The sequence below is a fragment of the Trachurus trachurus genome, assembly GCF_905171665.1.
Source record: "Trachurus trachurus genome assembly, chromosome: 3".
NCBI lineage: Eukaryota > Metazoa > Chordata > Actinopteri > Carangiformes > Carangidae > Trachurus > Trachurus trachurus.
This window is the reverse complement of record NC_139893.1, coordinates 3,715,243-3,729,650: the sequence shown is the minus strand read 5'-3', so window position 1 is coordinate 3,729,650 and position 14,408 is coordinate 3,715,243. Positions and strand designations below refer to the sequence as shown.

The 14,408-nt window shown below is 38.2% G+C and overlaps 1 protein-coding gene across 1 annotated transcript; it reads left to right on the top strand.

The window, feature by feature from the left end:
• Window positions 1–1,064: 1,064 nt before the first annotated feature.
• On the top strand, window positions 1,065–13,543 carry slc39a1 (solute carrier family 39 member 1). Its single transcript, XM_083997293.1, has 4 exons — window positions 1,065–1,301; window positions 3,928–4,058; window positions 5,940–6,242; window positions 11,453–13,543. Exons 1-4 carry the CDS (start codon window positions 1,187–1,189, stop codon window positions 11,804–11,806), a joined length of 903 nt encoding a protein of 300 aa, XP_083853419.1. The 5' UTR covers window positions 1,065–1,186; the 3' UTR covers window positions 11,807–13,543.
• The last annotated feature ends 865 nt before the right edge of the window (window positions 13,544–14,408 follow it).

Genomic DNA, 14,408 nt, shown 5'->3' with positions numbered 1-14,408 from the left:
CATTTTGTATTGAAATTTGCTGCTTGTAAGATTTGTATTTCTAATAAATATTAAAAATAATAATAATAATAATAATAATAATAGTTGATTGATTGATTTATATCATACACAGCAATACATTGTACAGTTACAAATAAGAAGAAATGAATGAGAGAAACATGTAAACAATGCAAGCGCTAATATAGAAATAAAAAGCTAAACAAACAAATAAAGTTTTAACAGCTTTCTTGTTTTGTAGAGAGGAGAGGATCTACTGTTCGAACTCTGCAACAAGAAATTTGTTTGTTTTTTTACTTGAAAATTTACATTTGTGTATGTGGTATTTGGCAAAAAGAAAAGTTACATTTATAGCCTAAGAACCATAAGAACATACATCATTGTCCTTCTGTTGGTGATCATAATAGTCCAACATGAGAGCTGGTGACAGGACGCCACCTACTGATGACATACCGGTAGTTATCATTTTATAAATGTTTTGTTATTACTCTTTCTTTCAAATAGATTTTTTTTAATATATATATGTATATATATATATATATATATATATATATATATATATATATATATATATATATATATAAACTGTTTTTTTAATGTTTTTCTTTTAATGGAATTACTTTTTTATTCCAGTTCAATAGCTTATAGTCTTATTTTGTGATTTTTGTTTAATTTCGTTTCGTTTTTACATTTTATTTAATCACAATTTGTACTCTGTTATCGTGGTTTGACAATGGAAATTAAACAAAATGGTTCATCATTACAACTCGACTAAAGAAAAACTATCACTATCACTAATAATAATATAACTAATAATAATTCATGTAATTTAATCAATAGAGCGTCGTCTATTTCTTGTGTTTGACAATAATATCAGAATAATCTTTTTTGAATGTTAATGTTTGGCCATACACCTCCTCTGTGCACTTCTTTTGAAAAAAAAAAAGTAAAAGAAAAACCATTTGTTTACGTTTTTTATGAATCGCGCTTTTCCGGCCGTAGTTTCTGGTCCTTCTCGGCCACCGTAGCAGCAGCAGCAGCCAGACAGAACATGACGGTTTGTGTTTGTGTCAGTGAAACTGTGGTGTGGAGCCGCTCGGGTCTCAGTTAATGCTACAGAAAGAGGAGGAGGAGGAGGTTTTCTCTCTACTGCTGCTGCTGTGTTGATGTTAACGTTCATGTTTATGGGATGGAGTATCTGCTGCAGGTGAAAGTCGCTGCTCTGGTCGGACTCTTCTTCTTAACGCTGCTGTTTGGATTCATCCCTGCTCGGGTGCGATGGTTCAGAAACACCAACGGGACAGGTCGGTGTGTGTGTGTACTGTGTATGTATGTGTGTTTTAAGATAGTTTGTATTAATTAAAGTTACTATCAATCTCAGCTAAACAATGCGTGATTACACTTAGCCTATTGGTGAATTAGCTATCACATTAAAAGTCCCAGTTTCTCCAGGAGCAGCAGCTTTCTGCAGATTAATAACTAGGCTATAACTAATGACAGAAGTGACTTGAATGAAGTTTGTTGGGAGACTTTAAGAGCAGCTGACTGAGTCACATGTTGTATGAAGGTGTAGATAAAGAGATAAAGAGGTAAAGAGGAGGAAATAAGGAAACAAACATCCTCAGATTTTTATCAACTGTGACTTTTAGACTGTTAATGATGTGATAACACAACCACAAACAAGACAGTTCCTCCTCTGATGTCATTTATGATGGTCTGGTAGTGTATGTTACAGTCAGTGATATCAACCTGGAGATGTAAGAGTTCATTAGGAGCAACAGTTAATCCCCCCCAAACCCTCCTGGACTGGACTGGAGTCACCTGACGCCTCCTGTCAGGATGATGAACTGGATAAAGATGGAAGTGAAAGTTTAGTTTCTGTCTTGTACGCGAGTGTGTGTTGGTTGGAGCGCCCTGTTGAGTCATTTTGACTCTCATGACATGTCACATGATCAACCAACGAGTTTTTGACTTTGGGAGGAAGAAGGGGAGGAAGAGGAGTGTCAATCTGAGATCTAGGCCTAGTGCCTTCAATTAGTACAGGCTGATAAAGTAACGATGGCTTCTGGTTAATCATTTGACGGGCTACATTTCAATAATGTAAAGTGGCTTATTAATCACTCATTAGTTCACAGATTTAGCCCAAAATCAGAGTGACACATGATGATGATGATGAAATTCTTTATTCAGTCACATCACATAATAGCTATGAACATCATCAACATAGTGACTGACTGAAAAGGCACAGGCAGAAGCATAATGCTGATATTAATGCCTGTCCTACAAACCAAATTAAGCTACCCAGCATATGACAAACAAGCATACGTAAAAGCAAAACTAAACCAGAAAAACACAGAAACCGATAGTATTTAAATACTGTATAGTAGTTAGGGTTGCAAAATTCCGGGAATGATCAAAGTTGGAAACTTTCGATGGGAATTAACGGGAGTATATGGGAATAAACAGGAATAAATCCTAAATTTACAAAATTGAAGGTTGGTCCTTAACAGGGAACGTAAATATAATTGGGGAAAATACAGCTCTGAAAAAAATAAAGAGACCACTCCAAAATGTTCTTAACAAATCAGCCTCATCTCTACATGTATTCAATTCAATTCAATTCAAAGAACTTTATTATATAGTTCTTTATTCTTTATTATATATGTATGTATGTATGTATGTATGGCAGCCATCACACAACACAACCTCACTCTACTTAGCTGATCACCTGAACCAAATCAGATTTAATGAGGAAGAAAGATTATAAATAAATTTAAAAAACACTGCTATTTGATTATTCCACCATTGTTGATTTCTAAACTCTTCCTAAGTTTAAAAAGTAGTGTTGTGTTGTTTTAAAATGAATATGAACTTGTTTTCTTTGCATTATACGGTAAGGTCTGAAAACTGAAAACACCAGATTTTTTTTTGTTATTTTGACCTGTTGCCATTTTCTGCAAATAAATAAATGCTCTAAATGACGATATTTTTATTTCCAATTTGGGAGAAATTTTGTCAGTAGTTGAAACAACAGTGTTCATTTTACTCAAACACATACCTATGAATAGTAAAACTAGAGGAACTGATAATTTTAAAGTGGTCTCTTAATTTTTTCCAGAGCTGTATATTGTAGCATGATCTTGGCTAAAACAACCAGATTTAATGCAAGTACACTTGAATATCTATGCTATTCCTCAATCACATGCAGACTGCTTACTCCAGGGTTATTGAGGCCATAACCCCCCTACATGAACTGTACATTCCTCCATCACATCACATGCACAGAGGATTTCTTGAACCCTGGAGGCCACTACACACTGTTGAGCCCAAAGCACAAGCTCCTTTCATTTAACATTTTCAATGGGTAATATTTTACTCAACATTCATGTTTTTTTTGTTCAGTAAAATAATTGATTGTTCATATAAGAATTAAAACTTGATAAAGTTCTACAAAACGTGTCCACCAGACGCGCTTTTAACACTCTGGGCGTCTGCTTTCCATTCAGATCCTATGGAGTTCGGCGCTCACAGCGATCAGTGCCCTCGGTGGAAAAAATGCTCTTGTTTTTTAATTGTATTATTTTGCATGGATGTCTGCTTATGACAAAACAAAATATTTACATTTATGTTTGGATAATGATACAGTTTGTATAAATTACTTAATTTAATTAATTAAGATTCCAATTTGGAATATTTCCCAAATTCCCCATCTTAACTTCCCATGGAAAGTTTCTGCAAGTTTACTGGAAAGTTACTGGAAATTTTTCGCCCCTTTTCACCTTTAATAGTAGTAAAGAAAATTAAATATCAGAGAAAAAAAGAAAACGAGAAAAAAAAATCATTAACAAACATGACTTTAGATGAAACAGGGATGAATGACTCTGTGTGTCGCTTGTGTTTGAAACATGAGGAATGTTTTTGTCTTTGCAGAAACGCACCGCACCGTTCTCAGTCTGATCAGCTGCTTTGCTGGTGGAGTTTTCCTGGCAGCATGTCTCCTCGACATCATCCCAGATTATCTCTCAGACATCAACGTGGAGCTGGAAGCCCGGGAGATAGAGGTACCTGAAGGAAAATTGATGCAATTAAAGGGATAGTTCAACATTTTGGCAAATTCTGCTATCGTCATAATCCCTATAGTCATAGCAGTAGGTTCATTACTTTTAATTATCGGTGCATGTGGTTTCCCATTACGTTTCCCTCATCAAACTCATCAAACACACAATCCAACAACTCCAAAATGCTCTGGTGGACAAGTTGTGACCTGCACATTCACCACGCTAGGAAATAATAACGTACATATAATTATGTAACATTACGACGAGCTCACGTCTCTTCCCTGCCGTTCTAAAAACAGCTTGCACCGACAATTAAAGGTGACTAGGGATTATGGCGATAGGCAAATTAGCCAAAATGTTGAAATATCCCTTTAACAATCGATTTAATTGGAAATGGATTTGTCAATATTTACAGGTTTTGAATTAGTTGAAATCTTAACCTCCATGTCGGTCTGACACAGACCAGCTTCCCTCTCCCAGAGTTCATCATGGCCGCCGGCTTCTTCACCGTCCTCATTCTGAAGAAACTTGTCCTGAACTACCAGCTTACATTCGTTTTTTGACAGTTCTGTTTAAAGGAAAAATCGAATGGCCGCGAAGTACACAGACCATTTTGGAAAAAATAAATTTGTTTACCTTTATGAAAGCGCTCTTCCGGTCGTGGTTTCCGGTCACACGCTGCAGCCAGAACATGACGGTTTCTGTTTGTGTTTGTGTCAGTGAAACTGTGGTTGAAATCTTACAGTTTTTCTCAATCGCTTTGGTGCTATTCTCAGATCAGAATGAAAGTTCTCATAACTATTAGTTCAACCTCCACAACATGTAGTCATTTGTCCACATCATAGTAGCAGTTTCTCCTTCCTCTGAACAAATTGCAAATGCTTTTGGACATGTATCAGTTGCTCTCATACAATTCTCTGTTGTTTTACAACATTATCATTTGTTTATGTCATGTCAGTCAAAATGAACTATACTTTTGAACGCTGAATAGTCTTTCCCTATAAAACTAATAGTCCTCATTTCATTGCTTGAGTCATTACATACAAAATTGTTGAACTAGTTTTCAAAATCTGTCATGTTGGGAGAAGCACTGTGAATTCAATGATTCAAACATTTACAGTAAGGAACAACAGGTATGTATTCAGCACTAAACAATCTGCACTGCTGTCATTGTGTCAGGCATTACTGTAAGATACAGTGGGACAAGAACTTTTTTACATTTACATTTAGACTTACAGCTTCACTAGAGAACAGATTTACTGTATTGTAATGTATTACAGCAATCACAGTAAAGATTTCCCATCTTTACAGTACGGTACTGTACTACAGCATTTTACAAGTAGGAAGCACTTTGACAGTATTGTACACTACAGTAATAATGGTTGATGCAGTACATGTACTGTACATTACTGTAATTTTACTCTGCATCACATAGGATCACAAGACAACCTCACAGAGGTGGAAGAGACTGAGCCCTTTTTACTCTGCTACAAGAACAAGACATTTGTGTAATGGTGATTACAAACAATGGCATAAGGTTGAAAGAGATACAATGTATCGCACTTTTGCAGGTCATCCACTAGGTTTTGCAGTTTGCAATAATTGTTCTGAGAAATGCACTAACTGTTGTGCAAATGTTAAGAGTGATGTGAGAAAAGCACCAAAGCGATTGAGAAAAACTGTAACCTTGTCCTGAACTACCAGCTTACATTCGTTTTTTGACAGTTCTTAAAATCGAATGGCCGCGAAGTACACGGACCATTTGGTTGTGGTTTCCAGTCCCACGCTGCAGCGCAGTAGCAACTAGAACAGGACGGTTTGTGTTTGTATTTGTGTCAGTGAAACTGTGGTTGAAATCTTAACCTCCATGTCGGTCTGACACAGACCAGCTTCCCTCTCCCAGAGTTCATCATGGCCGCCGGCTTCTTCACCGTCCTCATTCTGGAGAAGCTCGTCCTGAACTGCAGGGAGATGGGAGCCGGTCCGGAGGAGAGAGCGCCGCTGCTGTCGGACAACAGGAACAGCCACGGCCACGGACCGGGCCCTGACCTGGAGGGCAGCGGCCACCACGTCCACGTCGACTTTCAGGCTCACTCGCCCTTTCGTTCCTTCATGCTCTTCCTCTCACTCTCGCTCCATTCGGTGTTTGAGGGTCTGGCTATCGGCCTGCAGAACACGGACTCAAAGGTAAGAGGAGGAAAAAATACTTCACGTGGTGCTTAAGTGAAGTTTATTAAAGTTAAACTAGAAAATTTCCTCTGGGAAATTTTGATAGGACCACGGGGGGGGCTACTGCCGGCCCTGACTTACTATCTCTGGCAACATGGGAATCAAACACTGATATGGAGGAGCTGCGTATAGATAGATAGATAGATAGATAGATAGATAGATAGATAGATAGATAGATAGATAGATAGATAGATAGATAGATAGATAGATAGATAGATAGATAGATAGATAGATAGATAGATAGATAGATAGATAGATATAACTCAACATGGGAATCAAACCCACGACCTTAAGGTCAAGACAGAGCTGAACAGACACATGATCATCTTTCTATAAGCACTGATATGGAGGAGCTGCGTATAGATAGATAGATAGATAGATAGATAGATAGATAGATAGATAGATAGATAGATAGATAGATAGATAGATAGATAGATAGATAGATAGATAGATAGATAGATGTGTGTGTTTGTAAACATGTTAACGAGCTCCAGGTGGATTATTGCTTATAAACCTTAACGAGCTCTGGCCTGAGGCTCAGAGGTTACCACGGCAACTTGAGGTGGTTGCCGCCAGTGACGATAGGCACCCCCCAGGCTGAGACAGACAGAAACGTGGAGAAAAAGAGCGATTTTCTGCCTCTGCACTGGTCTCACATTTGGACTTATTCTGACAAGATGGTAGCTCCTATCAGAAAAAGAAGCAGACCGTGGTCGTCGTAAGGACTTCCTGAACACTTTGGTGTAATTTTGGTGTTTCTACAGTAAATATTTTGTAGACACTTGCGAGTTTAAAACAGGGGTCCGTTCTGCTTCTCTCAGAAAATCTTTGTATTAGAGTCAATGAGGAGCAGAGACAGACGTGGCCGCACTTAGAGGCTGATAATTCAAATTCTGTAAGTCTCTCTGATATTTTGAGCACATTGTGAGAGACAGAACAAGTCTGTCTGCAAATTTGGAAAAAAACATGCGTGTAGAGTGTAAATTGTGTCTGGGAAGAGTGTGGAAAGAGAAAAGTTTCAGACGATTTCAGACAACTCCTCCCACTCTAGCTGATGATGTCACCCACTCTGACACGAACATTCCGTGCAATACACACCCATTATAATCTCATAATTTCTCCAAAAATGATCATGGTCATTGATCAATGATTGATAAAAAAGTACATGACCTATCGAAACGTGGATCAGTACACCAATACACAAGACTTGCATCTACAGTTTCTAGGTGAAAGTATGCCTAAGCAAAAGATGTTTGAAAAACTTTTTCGCTCTTTTTTTACGGCCCGTCACTCTCCAAAAAAGATTACTGTACTGATTACTTACAACTGTATTGACAGATGTTCGCCAAAGTAAAGGTGAATGCACAGATACTGGTCCATTTACCTACGTAACATTGAACTGGTAGGAATTTAAATGCTAAAATGATTAAAATTAACTGAAACATTTGGTCTAGATGACAATTATTAACTTGAATATTTCAAACACTTCCCCTGGGAGATTAATAATTGCTCATATTTTAATAGATACTTAAAATATGTTGTGTTAATAATTAGTAATGTAATTATATTTTGACTATATTTGATTTTACACTTTAATAGTGTTGTGAAGTTAATTAATGCATATTAATAATCATGACAATTGTAACACCGTGATTATTTCTCTGACAATAATTGTAACAAGAAAATCTATAATCGTGACGTCCCTAATGACAAATTTACTTGTGCTGTCTCAAATTTCAGGGGTAAAATTCCTCCATGTACAGTAGTGGCAGACTGGAGCCCTGATGTTGTATTTTCAGCATTTGTATGAATACAAGCTGGACATTGCTATTATAATTGATCAATAAAAATGTAATTAACTCATATTAAGTGTAATTTAAGCTTCACAGCAGCAGTAAGTGATACATTTTAGACATGGACAGAAATATAAGAGTCATATTCAGTCATTATATTCATATATTTGCCCATAAATAGATGGACTGAGCACACAGTCTGAGACTGAGCACACAGTGAACTCCTCATTCTGCTCTGTTTTCATCCACATTAAACTAAAACACCTGACTGCGACACACACACATGATTTTGTCACATGACATTTTTAGCCTCATGTAAAGATAATATAAGCTGGTTGTACAGTAGCTTAATGCTCTTTGTACCAACATGGCCCATGAGAAACCAGGACATTCTCTCCAGTCTCAGTGAACATTTCATCTTCTTTAGTTCTCATATGTTTGACATCATGTGCTGTGTAGTCACTGGTTGCACTGTTCAGATAAAGTTGGACTCGTATTGACAAGAAGAAGTTTACAGCTTCAGGACACTTTGGCAGGAATCTGACTGGTGCCGGTCAGATGACGGTCAGGGCCGTTTGCCCTCTGGATGTTTCATCAATATATAGCTGTGTCAGATGACACACACAACACACTGTTGCTTTTATAGGAGCCACGTCTGTTTATTTGTCTGTCTTTCGGGGTTTTCGTCAGGTCTCCACAGGTGGCAGTATAGTGTTTTCCTTTATCACACGGGTGCAGAAAGTCAGGTGACGCATGGGGTTTAGGATCATGCGGTTTTTACCAAGGGGGTAGATTGCACGTAGCTCACAGTTGGCCATATATGGACGGGCAACTTGCTCTGACTCTGGCTGCAGTTACAGTGCAGTAGATAGGTGATGCAGTCATCTTCACTAAAAAAAAACGATTCATAAGTCTGTGAAAAATAAATCAGTATGTAGCTATTACGTTAACTATTTGCATACTGTCACCGTAATGTTACTTTTACCAAAAAAAAGTACATGATTAAAATGATCCGTGATTTTAAGTATGCTGCATCATAACTAAGAATATTTGTCTTATTTCTTGTCAAAATGTCTCATTTCTAGTCAAAACTAAACTCTTTCCACTTAAAATAAGACTCATCACCTAAAAAAGAACTTGTTTTTAGATAATTTTCACTTGTTTCAAACAAATTTTCACTTGAAATAAGTAGAAAAATCTGTCAGTGAAAGCAAGTTTTTTGTGCTTGTAATAAGAAAGAAAAACTTACTCCACTATCAGATTTTTCTACTTATTTCAAGTGAAAATATGCTTGAAAAAAGTAAAAAGTGTCTAAAAACAAGCTACTTTTTAATGTGATAAGTCTCATTTTAAGTATAATGAGATTTGTTTTGACTAGAAATGACATTTTGACTAGAAATAAGACAAATATTCTTGGTAAGATTTAGAGTTTTTGCAGTGTACTTTAACTATTTGCATAATGTTACTATAATGTTACTTTTATAAACAAAAGTACATGATTAAAATGATCCGTGATGCTGCATCATAACTGCATCGACGTTCATAAAAAATCAAACCGTTTTGAAATCGGACAAAAACTGAGCAAGTTGTGGTCATTATAGCAGAAGATAGAGTTGCCCTTCCCAAGATGGCTGCCGTACTGGCCACGCCGTGTCATTGGGCAGCAGCGGTGGGTGAGTCATGTTCTTATATATATCTTTGTTTCCAGCCACAGCACTTTATTAGTTTCTTTTTGCATTAATTAAGTCATATTTTGTTGTAATCTTTTTGTTTATTAAATGGGAACCTCACCCAACCTGGACCAGCGCATTGGACAGTCGTTTGTTGAGCGCGTCAAAAACAGTCTCCCACTCCCATGCAGAGTGACTACAGGAGGGCAGGATAGTCGCTATAGCTTTATTGTTTGGAAATATAACTTTAGATTTCATGAATGAAGTGATTGTGAAATACAATCTCAACTGTACTCATTAATCCGATTGAAATATTTCATTTACAATTCTTGGGTGCATTAAAATACACCATTCAAAATAACAGAAAGAAACTGTTAGGGAAGATTAATATTATGTAAGAACAAAGAATAGTAAATCCGACATCACAGGGCTTTAACAACAACGTGGTCGTCAGCTTCCACTGAGTTGGTTGGATTCAGCTTCTACAGTAACTGGACACCGTCTTGTTTTTGCTGAGCTGCAGAAGTTGATCCTTTATGTGCTGCAGAGCAACAGGAACCATCTGAGCACCTGACATCGCTTTGGTGTTTAAAGGACAATTCCAGTCAAATTCAACCTGGGGCTCTAGTTTCCTAATATTTTAGGTCTAACGGAATAAATCTGCAGGTTTTCTTGTTACTGTCTCCTGTCCTGCAGTAGTTGTGTCTGTCCCTGCATCGCCACAGCAGCGTGTAGGCAAGGCAAGGCACCTTTATTTATAAAGTACTTTTTATACCAAGGGGCAACTCAATGTGCTTTATATAAAGACAAAACATTTAACAGTAAGAACTAGAAATGAAAAAGAAAACACGAGTTATTTTAGAGTTGTTTTAGAGGTAAATTCATGCAAAACTGCTGGTGTGCGTTGCCTTCAGGGACAGTTCTTCATCAAGCAGTCTCTGCAGACAAGGTAACGTTGTGTTATTATCTCATAGCGTGGTGAATGTGCAGATCACAACTTGTCCACCAGAGCGTTGTGGAGTTGTTGGATTGTGTATTTGATGAGTTTGATGCAGGGAAACCAAGAAATCCCATAATGAGCCTCCATAGCGTAGCTCTGAGCAGCTCACGGCTCTGCTCCGCCGTTCTAAAAACAGCTTGCACCGACAATTAAAGGTAACGAACCTACTGCTATGACTATAGGGATTATGTAATTGGGTCAATTTGACAAAATATTGAACTGTCCCTTTAAATACATATTAATGAATATATAATATAATGTGATTAATGTTTTAAAAAGAAGAAGAAAGTTGAATATTGATGAAGGAACATGATTCTTATTGTCAATGAGGATCAATATGTGTGTGTGTGTGTGTGTGTGTGTCATCAATACAGATTTGATCTTTATTTTCATCATTGATTGAGTATTTTCTAATTAAATGTTTGTGAAATGTCGACACCAACAGTTTAAACCCTGAACAACAGATGTTGTTATGTGTTATTGATCAATAACAACCTGTAGATCTGATCAGTCAATCAGTTTCAACTGGACACCAGCTGATGTCCGTTCTAAAAACAGCTTGCACCGACAATTAAAGGTAACGAACCTACTGCTATGACTATAGGGATTGTGGCAATGGTCCAATTTGCCAAAATGTTGAACTATCCCTTTAAGTCCAGGTTTTATTGACCAGCTTCCTGACATAAATCCTCTCTGTGTCTCCAGGTGCTAGAGATCTGCATCGCCATACTCGTCCACAAGAGCATCATCGTGTTCAGCCTGTCGGTGAAGCTGGTGCAGAGCTCCGTTCCCCCCTGGTGGGTGGGCGTCTACATCCTGGTGTTCGCCGTGATGTCGCCGCTGGGCATCGGCATCGGCATCGGCGTGGTGGAGGCGCAGCTGGCGGCCGGAGCGCTGATCCAGGCCGTGCTGGAGGGGCTCGCGGCCGGGACCTTCGTCTACATCACCTTCCTGGAGATCCTCCCCCACGAGCTCAACTCCCCCGGGCAGCAGCTGCTCAAGGTGCTCTTCATCCTGCTGGGCTTCACCATCATGGCGGCGCTGACCTTCCTGGGCTGAGAGCCGTCAGGACGTAGGCTACGCACGCGACTTGACCGCACACGCTTCGTGCCAACTACTGACACCACTTTTTTTCAGGAAGACGAAACCGAACGAGAAAAGAAAAGAAGAAGTTAAAGGAGAAACTTGCTGACACGTGTTCGTTTCAACTCTGGGGGTTTTTTAACGTCAAAGGGAGCATGACGACAGATGTTGATGTTTTTTATTCTTTTAAAAAGTTTCACAAAGGTCCTCCTTGGGCTCATTTATGTCTGTATATGTTTTTATTTTAAAGGGATAGTTCAACATTTTGGCAAATTGGCCCATTGCGATAATCCCTATAGTCATAGCAGTAGGTTCGTTACCTTTATTTGTTGGTGCAAGGTGTTTTTAGAACTGAGGAGCCGAGCCGTGAGCTGCTCAGAGCTACGCTACGGAGGCTAAAGGAATTTCTTTCTTGGTTTCCCTCATCAAACTCATCAAATATAAAATCCCAAATCTCCAAACGCTTTCGTGGACAAGTTGTGACCTGCACAATCACCACGCTATGAGATAATAACACAATGTTACGAAACTGAGCCGTTTTCGAGGTAAATACAGAGACTGCTTGATGAAAAACTGTCCCTGAAGGCAACGTGCATCAGCGGTTTTGCATTAATTTCCCTCTAAAACAACTCTGTGTGGTAACGTTGTGTTATTATCTCATAGCGTGGTGAATGTGCAGGTCACAACTTGTCCACGACAGCGTTTTTGAGTTGTTGGATTGTGTATTTGATGAGTTTGATGCAGGGAAACCAAGAAATCCCATAATGAGCCTCCGTAGCGTAGCTCTGAGCAGCTCGCCGCTCTGCTCCGCCGTTCTAAAAATAGCTTGCACCGACAGTTAAAGGTAACGAACCTACTGCTATGACTATAGGGATTATGGCAATGGGCCAATTTGCCAAAATGTTGAACTATCCCTTTAAGAGGATTTTATGTAAAGCAGAACCACACACTGCAACGATGCACATTGTTACAGATTGAAAAGACGTGGCGTACTATCACTGACTTCCCTCATTTATCACTGCTCATGTTAAACCACCGTATGTGACCTTAATATCCACATGATACCCTGTAACTACCTGAGGCATGGCAGTTCATCAGTGTAATGTTTACATTTCAATTCTTGTTTCCAAAAAAACAGATTTTGTGCCTTCACTTTTGTTGTTGAAGTGTTTGATGCAGTCTGCACGACGCTCGGTCTCTGTATATTTGTTATTAACTGACCCAGGTTTTTATGGTACGTACCTGTACTGACATTTTAGTGCAATGCTTTTAAATGTACTTTTAGGCTGCTTTTTCTTTTTAAAGATATTAACATGCGGTACATGCTTCTGGAGAACAAACTGACTCCCTGGTACACTAGACTAGAGAGGATCATTTTGCACTTTTCCAACAAAGAATCAATGATAATTTACGCAATTGAGCTTGAAAAATGTGAGTCTTAACAGCCCACTAGTTAGGTAAGCTGATCGTTATTATTTACATTGTGCTGACCTTTGTCCTAGTTTCACCCAGTCTGTTATCCGCTGTGTCTGGATCAGTTTGTTTGCTCATGAGAGACAAAATGCAACTTCTTTATGTGAATTGCTCTGTTTTAAATGTTTAAATGTTTTAAATGTGGGTAAATGCAAAAGCTTGACATATCAGGACAATATGCAAGATCAATAACTGATTCTGTAAACTGATGTTTATACTCTACACATGACAAAAACTAAATAAAACATGTAATCATAAAAATGTATGTGTATATGAATCTGCATGAAACTCCACCAGTAGCTGTACATATGTGATTCTATAGGTATTAGTCATCTGTGTAGTCACATGTTCTGGTTTAAGTCGGCCATGTGATGGTCACAGTGTTTCTGGAGTCGATCTGAAAGCAGGAAGTTGGTGTGTGTGTTTGCAGCAGGTTTATTATTAGGGCATGTTCAAACATATTGTGCTAATATTTTGTGCAAATGTGCAGAATTTCTTATTTAATTTTCATTTAAGGACATGAAATGCTTTAACTACCGACCTAACTGTGCTTGGTAATGTGCAAAACACTGTCATTCTGCAGGTAGACCTACAGTATATTTACTGTTATGTGCCTTATGACCACTGATTTCATTTCAGTCGTTGGTCTGCAGAGTTGAACTGGACATTTATAGACCAGTTGTAATAAATGAAATACACTTTTGCATAATTACGTAGACGTGTTTGAATTATAACTTCAACTTACTCAAATTGCTCTTTCATTTAACTTAAATAAACATTTATTTTATCATAAATGCACTAAATGTTAAAGTAGCACTATCACAAATACAGCAGTAATAGCAATAAAGAAAACTGAAATATGCAATAAATAGATCCAGGGGAGCCATAACTATCTGTACACAAAATATAGTCAACGGTGTACTGCCTGTGGAACAAATGCAGAATGCAGAATTGCTATATAAAGAGGACGAGGATGTTTATATCTGATACGCTGCACCACCAGCCCCATCTAGTGGCCGAACAAAGTATTGGAATTTGTGATAGTGCTACTTTATACACAACATACTGTATGGAATCAGTGAACTCGACCTCAGTGTCATTTAGT